This window comes from Prosopis cineraria, unplaced genomic scaffold (assembly GCF_029017545.1).
Source record: "Prosopis cineraria cultivar Desert tree isolate PC_DT_omini unplaced genomic scaffold, ASM2901754v1 PC5, whole genome shotgun sequence".
In the NCBI taxonomy this organism is placed as follows: Eukaryota; Viridiplantae; Streptophyta; class Magnoliopsida; order Fabales; family Fabaceae; genus Prosopis; species Prosopis cineraria.
In genome coordinates this window covers 39,100,716-39,116,667 of record NW_026555336.1, presented here as the reverse complement: position 1 = coordinate 39,116,667, position 15,952 = coordinate 39,100,716, and the positions used below count along the sequence as shown (strand labels likewise).

Here is a 15,952-nt window from a genome sequence, read left to right as displayed (position 1 = left end):
AAACAAATAAAACAAAAAAGAACTAACAATTTCTGTAACGTTGATTTGATTGATGATTTAATTTGCCAATGCAACAAAATCTGCCCCCAAAATCACAGGACCACTTTTCTCATTTTGTATTCCATTTCGCAAAGCAACTTTTCTTTTTCTTTTTTTTTTTTTTTGTTGAAATATGGACAATGGCAAATTATTCTTGTCAGGTATTAAGAATACTTCAACGCATTCTCCGCCTGGCCAACACTATCATCAGCAGCCTCTTTACAATGATAGGATTCTTCGTTCGACTTGGGAGGCAAAAAATTATTATGAATCATTTCAATGTTTAGGGAGAATGACAAATAAATTTTTCAAAAATGATAATTTAATTCTGTAAAATGTGATAATATTTTTTAAGTCTTAAGAGATATAATTATTATTAAAATTTTTATAAATTAACAAAAATATCCTTTAATTTAAAAAACATACCCCCTCTATTAAAAAATATAAGACATTTTTAATTAAATTTTACCTCAATAAAGTAGTTATCTACTTTTAAACTAACCCTATCTTTTCATATTTATCCCTATTAAACACCTTATAATAAATATAACATCACTATTAATAAGGAAACTTTTAAAAAAATAATGTTTACACCTTAAAAAACTAAAAATATTTTACATTTTTTAACATCTAACTCTCAAAAAATGACTTACATTTTTTAACGAAGAAAGTAACAAAAGTTTTTTCATCAGAATTTAAGTTTTGAAATTCACAACTTTAATTTAAAAATGACTAAAATAATTTAAGTATTCACAATTTTCTCTCATCATTTTTCTTCAATTAGCAAGGTTTAACAAAAAAAATTTAGTTCACAACTCTAATTTAATAAATAATAAAGTAATCTAAGAATTCACAACCTTCTCTTACTATTTTTTTTTCAATCAGCACAGTCCAACAATTTTTTTCCTCACAACTTTAGTTCTAAAATTTACAAGTCTAATTTAATAAATGATTAAAGTGGTTTAGGCACTTATAACTTTTTCTTACTATTTTTCCTCATTTTTTTAAATTAAAAAGTATTTTTTATCATTTCATCAAAACCTTCAATGACTTAAAAGACATTATCACATTTTGCAAGGTGAAATTGTCATTTTTACATTAAATTTTCAAAATTAATTAAAAAGAAAATAAATACATATATTGTTCAAATTAACTATGAACTCATTATATTTATATTTCCAAACTTCAAGCTCAATAAAAGTTCTGGACCCAGGCGCAAGTGAGTCTCCTAAAATTGAGATCTATAAATTTCTGTACAGTTTCTCTTTTTAAAATCTTTTTCATTTTATTTTTTATGAAAAAAAATATTCTCTTTCTTTTTCAAATAGACAAATTTGAGAAAATCCATAATTTTTCAATTTTAAAGGATCCATTTCCATCCGACACCAAGAATTTGTCAAACAAACTGCATGAACTGCCAGCTGATTTCCGTAGCTTGGGGCTTGTTGCACAGAGTTGCTTTGGGTGTTGCCCACCCAAGACTCGTTTCCTTGAGTTTTGCCGTTGGGTAGAGCTGAAAATATAAGTCAAATTATGTGGGTTGGCTGAATAACTGATTATTAGGTTTGAGTCAGGTTGGGAAAAAAATTAATCTAAATAAAAAAGAATTTTTTTTTTAATCCGGACCATATAAACCGCGAAACATAATTAATCTTGATATGTTAAAATTAACTTATTTAACCTATATTATTTTTTCAAAAAATTTAACAAAAAGGGAAAAGGGAAAAAAATTTATAAATATAAAGTCATATTAGGCATGATTTAATTAACTAAATCAATTTATATATTTTATAAAAACATTGTAAATTAACATTTTAATATATTTAGATTGAATATGAAAGATTATCAAATTAAAACGTATTATTTAGATGTATTTAAAAAAATTCATAAAAAAAAAATAAATGAGTTGGTGAGTTAACCTATTTAATCCACCAACCTTCAAAGATTAAGTTAGATTGAAATTTTTTTAACTTATATAAAAATGAGTTCAACTCAACCCATATTTCTTTCAATTCATATTGACCAACTCCCTATATTCTCACTTTACTTTTGAGGCCTAGATCCCCAACTGTTTACGAAAAAACTCTCTTACAACTCCCTCCCACAAAAAAGAGGGCTCCAAAAAGTGGCCGAAAAAGTTGAAAAGGCTAGTCGCATTTCGCCATTTTCATATTGTTGCATGAATTACATAGAAGCATTCCCTCCACAAATCTGCGTAGAAATTAACACCTTTCAACATACCGCTATATAAAATCAATTGTATATCAATGCCGCAATGAGGCATGGTTGCACAGTATGAAACCAAAATAAGGAACAATTGATGACAAAATTAGGGTCTGCACCACAAACAGATCCCAGAAGAGTGTATGAAGGCGCCATTTGGCATGAAAAAACTGGCAGCTTAGAGCTTCCACATATCTTAAAAAGCTGAAAGTCGGGGAGTTCAATCGGGTTTCAGTACCTAGCAGTTTACCCTTCACACTCGATTTTGCTGCATCCCATTTACGCTGCTATGATGCTGGAAACTTGTTCAAAGCAAAGGATCAAGGCCGAGACACTCCTTCGACAGCTACGAGATCTCATATGCACCACCACTGCAGCTGGCTCGTAAATGAACAATTAAGCTTACCCATGTGATTTCCATGTTTAGCTGTCAGCCGACCTCAATTTTTAGTAGGGACATGTTCGCCACGGTTCCAATGAGGAACTCAGCTAAGCAGCCGTCGCATTGCAGAGCTGGCAACAAGGACACACAAATATTTACTTGGTTTAACATGTCTTGTAAGAGAAAATGCAATAGCTAAGATGAATCATACAATTTTAAGAACAAAAAATTAAATAACTCCAACTACCCAAAATTACATTACAATGGAAGAATATGTCAGAAAAACAAAAGGCGCACTTATCGTGACAGGGTGGGGAACATAAACATGGGTACCATATCAAAATTTAAAACATTACAACTCCGTCTATCTTAGGTATCAAGTCTTTCATGGACTACTACCATGGCCCATTCATAGAACTTGAGTGAGAGCAACTTGTTCTAGCCATAACCAATATATCAGGTGTTTCCGAGAAAAATAACATGATCTAAATACCAGAGCAAGACAAATACCTCGAGCTACAATATGCCCAGCTATTCTTCATGGACTATCCAAAGAGCATGGATTCAACTATTTGTAAAAAACAAATTTCAAAAGGAGAAAAAACCTCCGATGTACATATTTTCTTCATAGTGTCTTGCAACAAAAGAAGTATAAACATCGATAGTGTAACAAGCCTTCAGGACAATGAGACACATAACTTTAAGTAGACAGTGACACGTACCAATCAAATTGTGTAACCTTGTTGTTTGACCTTCTTGAGCCATTTAAGAGTGCTCTCTAACGTTGAGTAAGCAGTGAAGTCTGTCAGACTCTTGCTCCCAATTGCATAGTCAAACACTTCATAAGCTTTTGCAATTCTCCCATCCCTACACAGAGTCCGGACAAAAGTAGCATAAGAAGCAGTTTCAAGCTTCAGACCACCTGATTTCATCACTTCATATAACTCGATGGCCTTATCCAACATCCTTGATTTACACAATCCATGTAGCAGTGTGTTATATGTGCATGAATTTGGACTGCACCCTTTTGCTTCCATTTCCTCCAACAATGCCAATGCACCCAAGGCATTCCCCTCCCTGCACATTCCATTCATTAGTGAGGTATACGTGACCTCATCAGGGGAATGGCCCATTTCTGCCATGATACCCAAGAACTTTTTAGCTTCCTTGACTCGGCCAGCTTTTGATAAGCCAAAAATCAAAGTGTTGTAAGTGACAAGATCAGGCTCCACACCTTCCTCCTTCATTTTATTATAAACCTCAATTGCCTCACTTCCCTTACTTAGCATACAGTATCCTTTCATTATTGTGTTGTAAACAAAGCAATCAGGCTTAAACCCCTCCTCTCTGAGCACACCCACCAATCGCAAAGCCTCACGTAAGTTTTTTGTATTGCAAACATTATCAATCAAAATTGTATAAGTAACAAGATCAGGCTTTATATTAAAAGAGTTCCGCATGTCATCAATAAAATTGTAGACAGTGCCCAATTTACTGGATTTACACAAATGTTTAACAAGAAAATTGAACGTGTAAGTGTCAGGGACTGAGTGTTTCAAGGACAATTCCTTGACCAATTCAATTGCATGCTCTAAGCGACCTGCCAAACATAGTGATCGGACAGCTATATCAGTTGTAACTTTGTCAGGGTTTACGCCATTAGTGACCATTAAATTCAGGGCTTGATGAACAGGAGCAAGGCTTGGATCAGGTGTTTTACATGATTGGGAGAGCAAGGTGTGGTATATTGATCTGTCAGGTGAGAAAGTAGGATTGCTTTTCATCATGTGTCGGAGAAAGGCAACAGAATCACTGACAGTAGAGATTGAGGCATATGCTTGAAAGATGGAGTTATAAAAACGATGGTCAATTAAGGTCTTTGAACTCTTAATGATCGAGTCAAAAACATCCTTGGCATCAGAGAGGCTTGGAGATTTAAATAGTTTTAGTGCTTTTTGAGTAGTTGAAGAGTCAGAATCCTCAGTTTCTCTCACTTTTCCAGGAAGTTGGGATGATTTTTTATTGGAGGTCTTCTTGGGTAAATTATGGGGCTTTCCTGGTGGAGTTACAGTTGATTTTGAGGTTTCTGCTGGAACTAGAGACGATGGCTTTCTAAGAAATGGGTTTGAAATTGCAGAACGGAAGGAAGGTGGAATTTTCCCCATTTGTGGTACCTAGTATTCTGTCTCTACTAGGGTTACTGCAGATTTATAATGCTTAAGGTTTAAGATTTTGCGACAAGAGAAGGAGAAAAACGAACAATTGACTGTGCCACTTTATCGCATTGGCAGCTCGCTGTAACGTTGCATATATATATAGCTTCCTTTAGAGGGTCCTGCAGTTTCATGGGGTGATTATATAAGCAGAATGACATCAAATGAATAGAGAAAAAAAAATAAAAAGATAATATTGCGGAGGAGGTAAAAAAAAAATGTTTTATAAGAAAATCATAAGTTTCACCAATTTTAAGTTGCAAAATTAAATTCGAATAGACTAAAATAGCAAATATAATAACAACAGCTTATAGACTAAATATTAGCCGCAACTCTGTAGCTTGTAGTGACAAAAAAAAATAAAATCGAACACGAATTTCTCGAAAATAAGGCAAGAGATTTGGAAAAGCTTTGCATCACAGAAAAACATCCAAATTTCTTCCCAATTGAATCACATTGCCGATTCAGCCCGAACCCCGGAAGGGACGGGATGAGACGGGGCAGGGCTAGCCCTATTAACCAGGAAGGCTACGTAGGCTGTAAAAACTTGCTCGTAGAAGGAAGTCGAAGAAGTGAGAATACAACACAGATAAGAAATAGCTAAGAAAAAGATTTCTTTCATTGCATGTTAGATTAAGGATTGGGAAAACCAAAGAGCAAACATTTCCAGTAAATTACACTAAATTAATCACAATCACTAAACAATTTAAAAAAATAATCACTGAAATTACACATAAACTCAAACCAACCACGTTGACCTCCTTCAACGATAGGCCGACCCAATCACATCATTGGCGATCCCTTCGACGCAATCTGGAAACTGGATTGGCGCTTGGAGACAAAGGCGTTGGTCTCTAGTTGGATGAAGAGGGCGAATTGAAGAGGGCAGAAAGAAGAAAGAAGAGGGAGGGGCAACGGAGACCAAGGCGATGAGGGAGAGGAGAAGGAAGGGGGGATGTGGCGGCAATTTTAATCGAAGGAGATGATAGGGCATGGATTCCAAATTGAATTTCAGACTTGAGCTGACCGTGGTCCTTTTGCGTCATTCTTCCTAAGTTCAATCAAACATGGGCCTTCCTTCAACTTGACCAGTCACTCTGGGCTTTCTGCTCATAAATCAGCCTACCCTTCCCAGGGCCCTCCTCCTACTTTTCATGGTGGAGGTCCGTTTATAAAACATAAACAATAATCAATAGTGCGTATGTGGCTCTCCTTCCTTTATTATTTTATTATTTATACGTTTTTTTTCTTTTTTGAAATTTGGACATTGCATGTCTTATTTATTACTATTTTTAAAATTTGATCTCAGAGTAACTAGTGTGACTCAAAAAAGATTATTTTACTAAATAATTCTAATTTCCCCTCACAACATATGATATAAAATCCTAAATCTTGTTGAAAGAGATATTTATATTTAATACTTAATTCTTGAATAAAATTATTTTTAATATGAGCACACCTACGTGTAATAAAAAATAATTGTGATTTTATTATATTAATAGATGGATCATATAATATTATCAGAGTAACTAGTGTTGCTTTGGATCAGAATGGTGAACTTGTCATTGCTGACCTTGACAAAGTAGTCTCCTTTTTTTCTCACTGTGCCATGATAGAACAAGGTAGTTTCTTTCTTTTTTTATGTTGGAAGAAGATATTTTTTTTTCTTTCGATTGCGTTCCATGTTTAATTAGTTAATTCTAGATTTTTTTTTACTTAAGTAAGCTGTTGCCTTATATGTCGTCCATGTAATGCATCCCCAATCCATCAACGACTCTACCTTCCCTTCTCTCGCTACTCTCACGAATCCCTAAAAAGGCCACTTTCGTTTCATCATTGGTTGAATAAGGGTATTTTAGTCCATCTAATTCAAAGTACTTCTTTTCCTTGAGTAAGCCACTACCTTATATGTCGTTCCTGTAATGCATCCCCAATTTCAACCAGGATAGGGGCCTATATTTTCCCTAACAGTATTGAACGCTATGTAGGACTCGAAAATGCAATGGCGATGTTGGTTTGAAATTGACAGGAAGGCGAAACATGTGGCACTTGCTATCTCAAAGTTTAGTTCGCTCGCCTTTCTGGCATTTTCTTTTTCCCCTTCACTCTTTTTTTAAGTTATTAACTTAAATTTTTAGCTATTTAATTTTAATATCCGAGAGAGAGCACATCTGCTAATTGAATTTTATTAATGTGTCCATTCAAATTTAAGATACAGCCAACTTGGATTGAAACTAACAACGGAGTGGATGTTGTAAAAGATGGCACCATTTATTTCACAGACACTTCTTACAAATAGAGTTTTAGTGATTTCTTCTTTGACATATTAGAAGGGAAGCCTCATGGCCGTCTCCTCATCCAACAACCACACAGTACTTACTTGCCTCCGATCTCTACTCCCCAAAGGAGTTGTGGTGTCCCCAAATCAACAATTTGTCGTTGTTTGTGAAACTGCTCTATAAGTCACTAAACATGATGTGCTAAATTTATAGGAGGAGGTGCAAAAGTATTACATCAAGGGCCCTAAGAAAGGGGGCATGGAAATTTTTGTTGATTATATGCTTGGTTTCCCCGATGACATTCATTATGACGGACAAGGCCAGTATTGAATGTCATTAGGCTTAATAATGTTGTAACCCCTACAACACTTCTTCGCTAAGTTTCATGTTAAAAAGAAAAAGGGCAAGTTCATGTTTCAAAACCTTGTCATAACCGTTTGTTACTTGAGTTATGTTTGAATATGTATGTTGCTATAGTAGCAAGTAATGAGTAAGAAATTCGCCTTATCTTTGGATACACCGCACAACACTGCAAATGATACAACTGCATTTTTGTATTGTTATTAACTTAATGGTTTTTGGTGCATGAATGGTAGTCACCCACGTATACTTAGGAATTAGCAAAAAGATATCCAATGATTCTTAAGACATTGGCAATGATTGTGAAGTATGTGGGAAAACCACATTTGGAGAAGAATGGAGGAGTCATTGATGTGGACTTAGAAGGAAAGCCAATTACTCATTAATAGGGGCAAGGCCAGAATTCAAGAATGAGGAGAGCCAAAGCATATACTACAGGATTTTTATAAATTTTAGGAGGGTTGAAAGTATATAACACCTATATAATATAAAGAAAATTTAAAAAAATTGAGAGGTTGCAACCCCTGCAGATTTTCTTTCTTTCCACCATTGATGATTATTATAATATTGAATTTTCATTGATTTCGAATGCCATTAAGATTGGCAATAACTTATACTGTGATTCCTTCACCATCCTTTTATCATGCGTTTAGACTTGAACAAGTATCCTGCTCTTCACACCACAAACCAACCACATGTGTATATGATATTTATGGTATAATGTATCCTATATTTTGCACTTGCTAGTTACACTCTAACAAGTGAGATTTGTATCCTCGCCAATCCCTCGTTCTTTCTCTCCCCTTCCTAGTCTAACCATGTTGGATTTTGTTAGAAGGTAAACTTGATTTTGCACTTTGATCCATTATATATGTAGGCCTCCATTGCCGCTCATTATCACGAGGCTACTGTTTCTTTTTTCTTTTTTTAATTACAGACGGAGTTAAAAGTTTTCAGGTAGAAAAAAGGAATAAGAGGAAATTAACCCACGTCCTTAGAACTGTACCTAAGGTCATAGATCATGATGGCTAAACATTCGAGGGATGGATCCATTATAACGTGTTGTTTAGAATAATCATGAATGTAAGTTAAATTGAATATTCAACGGTGTGATGAACACAATTGTAATTAGTTTAAAATTGTTGTCAGTGTTAAAAGTTGGGAGGTATAAGAAATATTAGTAGCTGGTAGGCAAGTCTAAAACTTTATCAAGAGATGCGAAGTCTTTCAGTGTTCTATCAGTTTTGGCAGTAATTTTTAAATAAAATAGATGTTCTATGAATTCTGTGAGTGATTTTCTAATAAAAAGTTCCATTCTTCTCTTTCACTCCAATTTGTTAATTTCCTCTTTCTATGTCCTTGCCTCAACATGTGCAAGATTAATTTGATTAAATTTATTGTCAATTATTACTAGGTAATTATTTGAACATTTTTCAGATTTAATTGGATAAAATTAGTCCCACTATAGGTAAATCAATAACATTGGAGTCTTTGCTGAAGTGACTGCACCCCTAAAAGAAAAAAACTCGAAGAGATTGCCTCGTATACTCTATGTGTACTATATATATATATATATTGTAATTTCATTGGGAAAAAGGTTTTTACATCAAGTTTTTATTATCTTTTTAATTAGCATTTCATGAGCATGATTTGTGCCATTAATGTAACACGTTTGTTATTCTACAGTCATAGTAACACACAAAACAATATCGTGCCAGCACCGAAACAAGCCCTGCTTGATGATACCTCCCCTGCGTGTCTTCTTTTCATCCACACGCTCTAAAGGCAAAACAACTTTTTATCGCTGTGGAGGGCGATGAAGAGCTACAGAAACATTTTTTTTTATAAATATAATAACTTGTTTAAATCTTCATAGATTTTTATATGAACTGTGAAGTGCCTTGTCGACCATATGGTATGGTGCGCGCACGGAAAATATTACTTAACTATGCTCAAAAAAATTTAATATTTGATAAAATTTCTCACAAGTAAATATTTACAATTAACAGATAAATATTTACAATTAACAGATGAAAATTTAAATTTAACAAGTATCCAAACAATTTAAGTACTTATTAGATATTAAAGTTTTTCAATATCTTTCTTTGATATTCTCTTGTAAATTGTAATAATAGTGTATCATTCTGGGCAAAAAATGTTTCACACGGCTTGTTATGTTCCGTATCGTCTCAGACAACCCCGCAGCTGTGACAAACCAGCTGATGGTCACGTGGATGATGTGGGTGGGCCCAAGGAATCAACACCTTGATTTCTTCAATTTAATTTGGTTGAAATATCGAATTGCTGAAAATGGACCATCAATTCGTCAATAAAAAAAGGGAAATGGTCAAGGAAGGAAAAATTGATTGAGAAAAAAATTAATTATTAAAATGTAATGGTGTTTGGATAAAATTTTAAAAATTAATTATGATATTAATTTTTTAAAATAAAATAAAACTTTGCTTCATTGAAATGGAGTTTACAAAATTAAATAAAATTTTAAAAACGTGGATGTTTGGATAAAAATTATCAAAATTATGAATTTGTGGCTAAAATCGATTTTTCAGGTGTTCCCAAACAGGCTCTGCGTCTTCGCCCGTCACTAATACTGACGAGTCTGATGCATTTTCTTTTCACCTCTCAGGTCTCAGCCTCTCACCAGCAGCCGGAGCACATTTTTGATTTTCCTCACTACACATGCCCCAGTCAACGCAGTTCCGCTTGTCTTCTCCGACTCACTCAAGTCGGAGACCAGCAAAAACGACGTCCACGTCTTCATGGCGTCTCTTGTTCTTCACCTTTGTCGTCCCCATCGCCCTGGCCTCCGTTCTCTTCTGGCTCGAACCCTTCCAGCCGGCCCACATCCCCGCCAACTTGATGAGCCGGCGCATCATGACGGTGCCGGTGCGCTACGACAGGATGCGTGGAGGATCGGAAGCTCTGGCGGAGGGAGACGTGGAGGGACCTGAAGACTTGGTTTACGATGCGGCCGCCGGTGTCATTTATACGGGGTGTATGGATGGGTGGATCAAGCGAGTCACGGTGAACGAATCGGTGGGCGACTCGGTGGTGGAAAGTTTGGCCCGGACTGAAGGAAGACCGCTCGGTGTTGCTTTGCACCGCAACGGTGAACTTCTTGTCGCCGACTCCGACAAGGTAATAATTTATTGCGATTATATTCAACTATATTCAAAATTCAAAAGTCTTTTTAAATTGTGTATGTGTATCGGTGTGTGTGTGTTATAAAATACAATAAAATTATAATACAACAGCTTTATAAGTCATGAATTTCAGATTTAAATCCAATGTTGTTGGGGTATAACTTGTTGGCAACAAGCGGGACGGATCTAGCGATTAGTACATGGAGGGCCAAAATTGAAAAATAACAGGGGGTCCAAAATTAATTTTCACATGAGTTACGAATAAAAATATATACATTTTATAAAGAAAAATTATATGGGAAAAGCACCCCTGCTTGTATCCGCCGCAACAACTATTATCATGAACGTCCTGACAAAAAAAAAAAAAAACTATTATCATAAACATTGATTTGGGCTTTGAGTTCCCCCCATTAAATACAATTATAATCCTTCCATTTATCAGAGAAAATAAATTAACTTTCACGCATTTAAAAAAATTAATTAATTATAAAATTATATCTGAAATTTAAAAATTGGATTAAATTATTTCTGTAATTAATAAAACGAATTTGTGTAATAAAAATAAGCACTGACTATTTATGACAGATAATTTTAAAAATGTCATCAATATTTTTTGAAATTTATAGTTTTACTTATAAATAAAAAAAGACATGACATTTTTTTGAAAAAACATACTTGTAGGTCTTTACAGTTTCACTCAATTTTGAATTAGGTCCCTGAAGTTTTTTTTTATTTTAATTGAACCCTTACATCTTAACCAACTAAAGTTTTAATCATTAAAAGTTAAAATCCTTACATTTTTCCTTTAAAAAACAAAATTAAGAACTTTTATATTTTTATTAAATGATTATATGACTTTAGAATTAATTATATATTTTTTATAATTCAAAATTTATGTAATTAAATTGTTTTTTTTGAATAATTTTTTATACATGAAGAATTTCCATTAAAATTCATAATAAAAATATAAACAGTAGATTAAATTAAATTTTTTCAATTTTGGCTAAAAGTATTAAATTAAATTTTCTGCAAACTTCAAAAGTATTATTGTTTTGTAAAATTTAATAATTTATTATTAATTTTAACCTTTATGGGTCAATATATGTAATAGATAAAACTATAAAAGTTTGATTAAAACAAAATAAAGTGCAAGGGCTTAGTTCAAAATTGAATGGAACTGTAAGAACTTACAAGTATATTTTTCTTAATTTTTTTATATTTAAAAAACGGAAGGAGTACGGGGCAATGTAATGGTTTTAGATCAAACTTAACTTAATGAGGAGAGGAGATTGGGGTTGGTTAGGGGTACTTAGTAGGTTGGTCGGGTAAAAGCGGGCACATTCAATAGTATTTGGATAATCCTTGTGTTGTGGTGGAGAAAAACCTTCATCGTGCGTGAAATTTAGACCTCATCCGAGTTCATACAAAATGTGTCTTTCTTTATATTATACGGACCTAATAAAAGTATATTTTAAATTTTATAGAACCCCCGCGTGATGAGCCCGCTCATTATTTCTGGCACCAGATATCTATAATGAAAAATTCTAATCATAGAAGAACATTTATTACTTGGCATGATTAAACAATTTTGAAATTGTTTTACAGGATTAAGGAATCTAAATATAATTGAAATTTGTTGTGAAAAAACAAAATTACTCCTTATATATATCTTTTTAAAAAATCTCACCACGGTCAGTTGCTAGACCATTGCTGATGGTTATCGGGGCTTTGGTGCCAGCTGTTAGACCAACGTCGAAGCTCCAGCCAGTGATTATGGTGAAAATTTTAAAATATATATATATATATATATATGAGGAGTGGTTTCGTTTAAGCACAACAAACTTTAATCACATTTAAATCTTTTAAATCTTACAATGCAATAAAAGTTCTTCAACGATCCTTGTTTGTGAATTTCCTTTTCTATAACGGCAATTAGGAGGGGCGTCCAATTGAGTTTCCCAAGTTTAGCATAGTTAGTGGGACTGATGAACATGCGTCTTTATATATATGTGGGTGTAAAAGTTTAGGTGAGCCTTATTACAATGTCATCTGTTAAGCCCAACAAGGCCCAATTGTAAAGTTGTATACCAGGTTTGTTTATGTAATTATTAAGTCTGTTATTCTTCGTGTAAAGAAGAGACTAGATACATGTTTAGTAACACTTAAAAGTACATTAAAACAACATCTGGAATGTGTTTTTGTCCAACGAAGAGTCAAAATTTTCAAATGTATTTTTGTCAAATGTAAACTAAAAACCAAACATATACTAGAATGGCTTACATATGTATTTCTGTTGTAACTGATTCATTCCTATGGATATGAATAATATTCAATTGTCCTTCGCGCATTGTGAGAGTGAGAACCTAAACTTATGAGTTTCTATTTTGATATATATTGATCAGAACATGATCAATATATACACAAAGACTTACAAAGATATTTTAAAGAATATTTACAAAAATATTTATACAAATTGGCTGAATCATTACATCAGCAGCAAGATCTAATTCTTATAAATTATGACTTTTGAACCAAATTCTTACTGAGTGAACTAAATTTGTTTGGTGATGTCTTTTTATTAGAAAGAGTGAGCTTCATATCGAGGGGCTTGTGCCAAGTTTTTTCTCTTCCGTACGTACAAAAAAATCTTCAGGCTCTCACGTCAATCTATTATTATATTACTATATACTTCCATCTTCATTGATTTTGCTTATATTTTGGTTCTCTTTGCTATCCTTGTATATACCATGCCCTGCCCATTCTATCCAGACTTTTGAAGCTTCGCTTTTTAAAAAAAATAAATAAATAAAAAATCAGCCAGTATCTTAAGAAACTTGAGAGGATTACCATATTTCGTTTAAACTAATCGAACTCCTACTATATGGGACTGTTATTATAAATGGCAACCTAGTAGTGTTATAATTTATTTCCTAAATTGAATGCAGTATACCAAATTTACATTTTTTTAGAGAAAATATAATTATTGGTCCCTATAATTTTATCAAATTTTACTTTTAATTCTTATATTTTTTTTAGTATTTTCAATTTCTACAGTTTTAGTAAGATTGGGTGACCTTTGCTACTTAAATCCTTATAATTTTAGAGTTTTTAATCCTTATAAAGACTAAAAATATTGAGAAAAGCCACAAAGACTAAAAACAAAATCCGATAAAATTATAGGGATCAATGATTATGTTTTCCCTCCTTTTTTAATTGTGTACAATATGCTTAATAAAGTACTTTTGTACATTAAAAGACAAATATTCTCCCATGCCATAATCAAAACACGACATCCTTCTTCACGGGGTCATCAATTTACATCTCTTATGGGAATACTTGTTAAATTAATGAATCAATTCAATTTAAATTTTAAATCAGTGTTTTGATCGGTTTTAGAAACATAATTACATGTGTGACTAAGTATTTGTGATTTTTTTTTAAAGGAATTAGATATCAACTTAAATACTAATACAAGCTAAATTATCAGGGACTAGTAAAAGTGACAAGAGAAGGACAGATTGAGTTGTTAACAGATGAGGTGGAGGGGTTGAAGTTCAAGTTCACAGATGGGGTAGATGTTGCAGAAGATGGCACCATTTATCTCACAGATGCTTCCTACAAATATAGTTTCAGTGATTTCATGTTTGACATATTGGAAGGGAAGCCTCATGGCCGACTCATAAGCTATGATCCATCCACCAACCACACAACCCTTCTGGTTTCCAATCTCTACTTTGCTAACGGAGTTGCAGTCTCACCAGATCAGCAATTCGTGGTCTTCTGTGAAACTATGTTGTGAGTTACTATATGACTCGTATATATTGAATTACCTTGGGATCCTTCCTTTGTTGGAAAGGAAAGGAACGGAATGGATTATAGAAACAAAGACAAAATAAAATGATTAAAATATGGAGGGTAAATAAGTCAATCTTGTTCACAAGAATGAAAGCGTAATTTAATTTATGAAGTTAAAAGTCATGATTTATGAAGACCGCAAAGGGTATGTTGATTCCTACATTTATATTATATGGTATTAGGTTTTATCATGCTTGCCATGAACTTGATGATATAATTTACTTTGTTTTTGTTCTTATTTATTTTCTCAATTCCATTCCTATTCTTTCCAGCAAAAAAAAAAAAAAAAAACCGTATTTGAGTATCTCTTTTGTCTATCAAAATGTATGTATCAAGTGAAAAGTTGTAGAGATATATGAGTGCCAGAACATATTTTCTGTGAATCTTGATCAGGTGTCATATTTACAGGAGAAGGTGCAGAAAATATTACATAGAAGGTCCTAAAAAAGGAAGCATAGAAAAATTTGTAGAGGATTTGCCTGGCTATCCTGATAACATTCATCATGATGGAGAAGGCCAGTATTGGATTGGATTAGCCTCGGTACGTAATGCGTATCTCTACGCCAATTTATCCCTTCTTTGCAACTCATTTAATTTGACCCTAGGATTGTGAAAAAGAAGGATGAGATATCCTCCATAAGAAATTCAGTTTCTTTATGGTTAGATATACCTAGAAACTTACTATCATGATGACCTTCTTGTGTATTTAATAACGAGAGAGCTCCACTTTCACATTTTTTGTTGCTTGAGGCATGCAATAACGTCTTAATGTTTTTTTTTTTTTTTGGTTGTGCATGAACAATGGCAGTCACCTACATATTCTTGGGAATTAGCAATGAGATATCCAGTGATTCGGAAGGCAGTGGCAATGGTGATGAAGTATGTGGGAAAGCCTCGTATGGAGAAGAATGGAGGAGTTATTGCTGTGGACTTGGAAGGAAAGCCAATTGCACATTACTATGATGCTGAGTTTTCAATGATTTCAAGTGTCATTAGGATTGGCAATCACTTGTATTGTGGCTCTCTTCACTATCCTTTCATCATACGTTTGGATCTGAACAAGTATGCTGCTCTTCACACCACAAACCAGCCACATGTACAAACTGACAAGACAAGCGAAGGTTGAGTTGTTGACAGAGGAAATGGAGAGGCTTGAAGTTCAGACTATAACAGAGATTGAGTGGATGTTGTGGAAGATGGCACCATGTAATTTGATTGTTCATGTCAAACTAGTCGTAGTTTATACTATATAGGTGTTTAATGACTTCCTTTACACTAGTATGTTACGAGTGAATTTGGTTTGTGGGATTTTTCCTGTTTAATTTCTAAACAAATTGGAGCAGGTTGTGATGTTCTTGAACATAGTTTGTTCGCCCATTCGTTTTTCCTTATGGTTTGCACTAAAAATGTAAAATATAGTATTTCAGTGAAAATATCATT

At 33.6% G+C, this 15,952-nt stretch overlaps 2 protein-coding genes across 2 annotated transcripts; one reads left to right on the top strand and one right to left on the bottom strand.

The window, feature by feature from the left end:
* Nucleotides 1-2,177: 2,177 nt before the first annotated feature.
* LOC129310283 (pentatricopeptide repeat-containing protein At2g17670) lies at nt 2,178-5,878 on the bottom strand. Its single transcript, XM_054952094.1, has 3 exons — nt 5,607-5,878; nt 3,367-4,979; nt 2,178-2,775 (listed from the first exon to the last, which is right to left on the bottom strand). Exon 2 carries the CDS (start codon nt 4,807-4,809, stop codon nt 3,370-3,372), a length of 1,440 nt encoding a protein of 479 aa, XP_054808069.1. The 5' UTR covers nt 4,810-4,979; nt 5,607-5,878; the 3' UTR covers nt 2,178-2,775; nt 3,367-3,369.
* Nucleotides 5,879-10,073: 4,195 nt separating this feature from the next.
* On the top strand, nt 10,074-15,872 carry LOC129310717 (protein STRICTOSIDINE SYNTHASE-LIKE 6-like). The gene is made up of 4 exons (XM_054952634.1): nt 10,074-10,652; nt 14,145-14,452; nt 14,921-15,053; nt 15,321-15,872. Exons 1-4 carry the CDS (start codon nt 10,194-10,196, stop codon nt 15,636-15,638), a joined length of 1,218 nt encoding a protein of 405 aa, XP_054808609.1. The 5' UTR covers nt 10,074-10,193; the 3' UTR covers nt 15,639-15,872.
* The last annotated feature ends 80 nt before the right edge of the window (nt 15,873-15,952 follow it).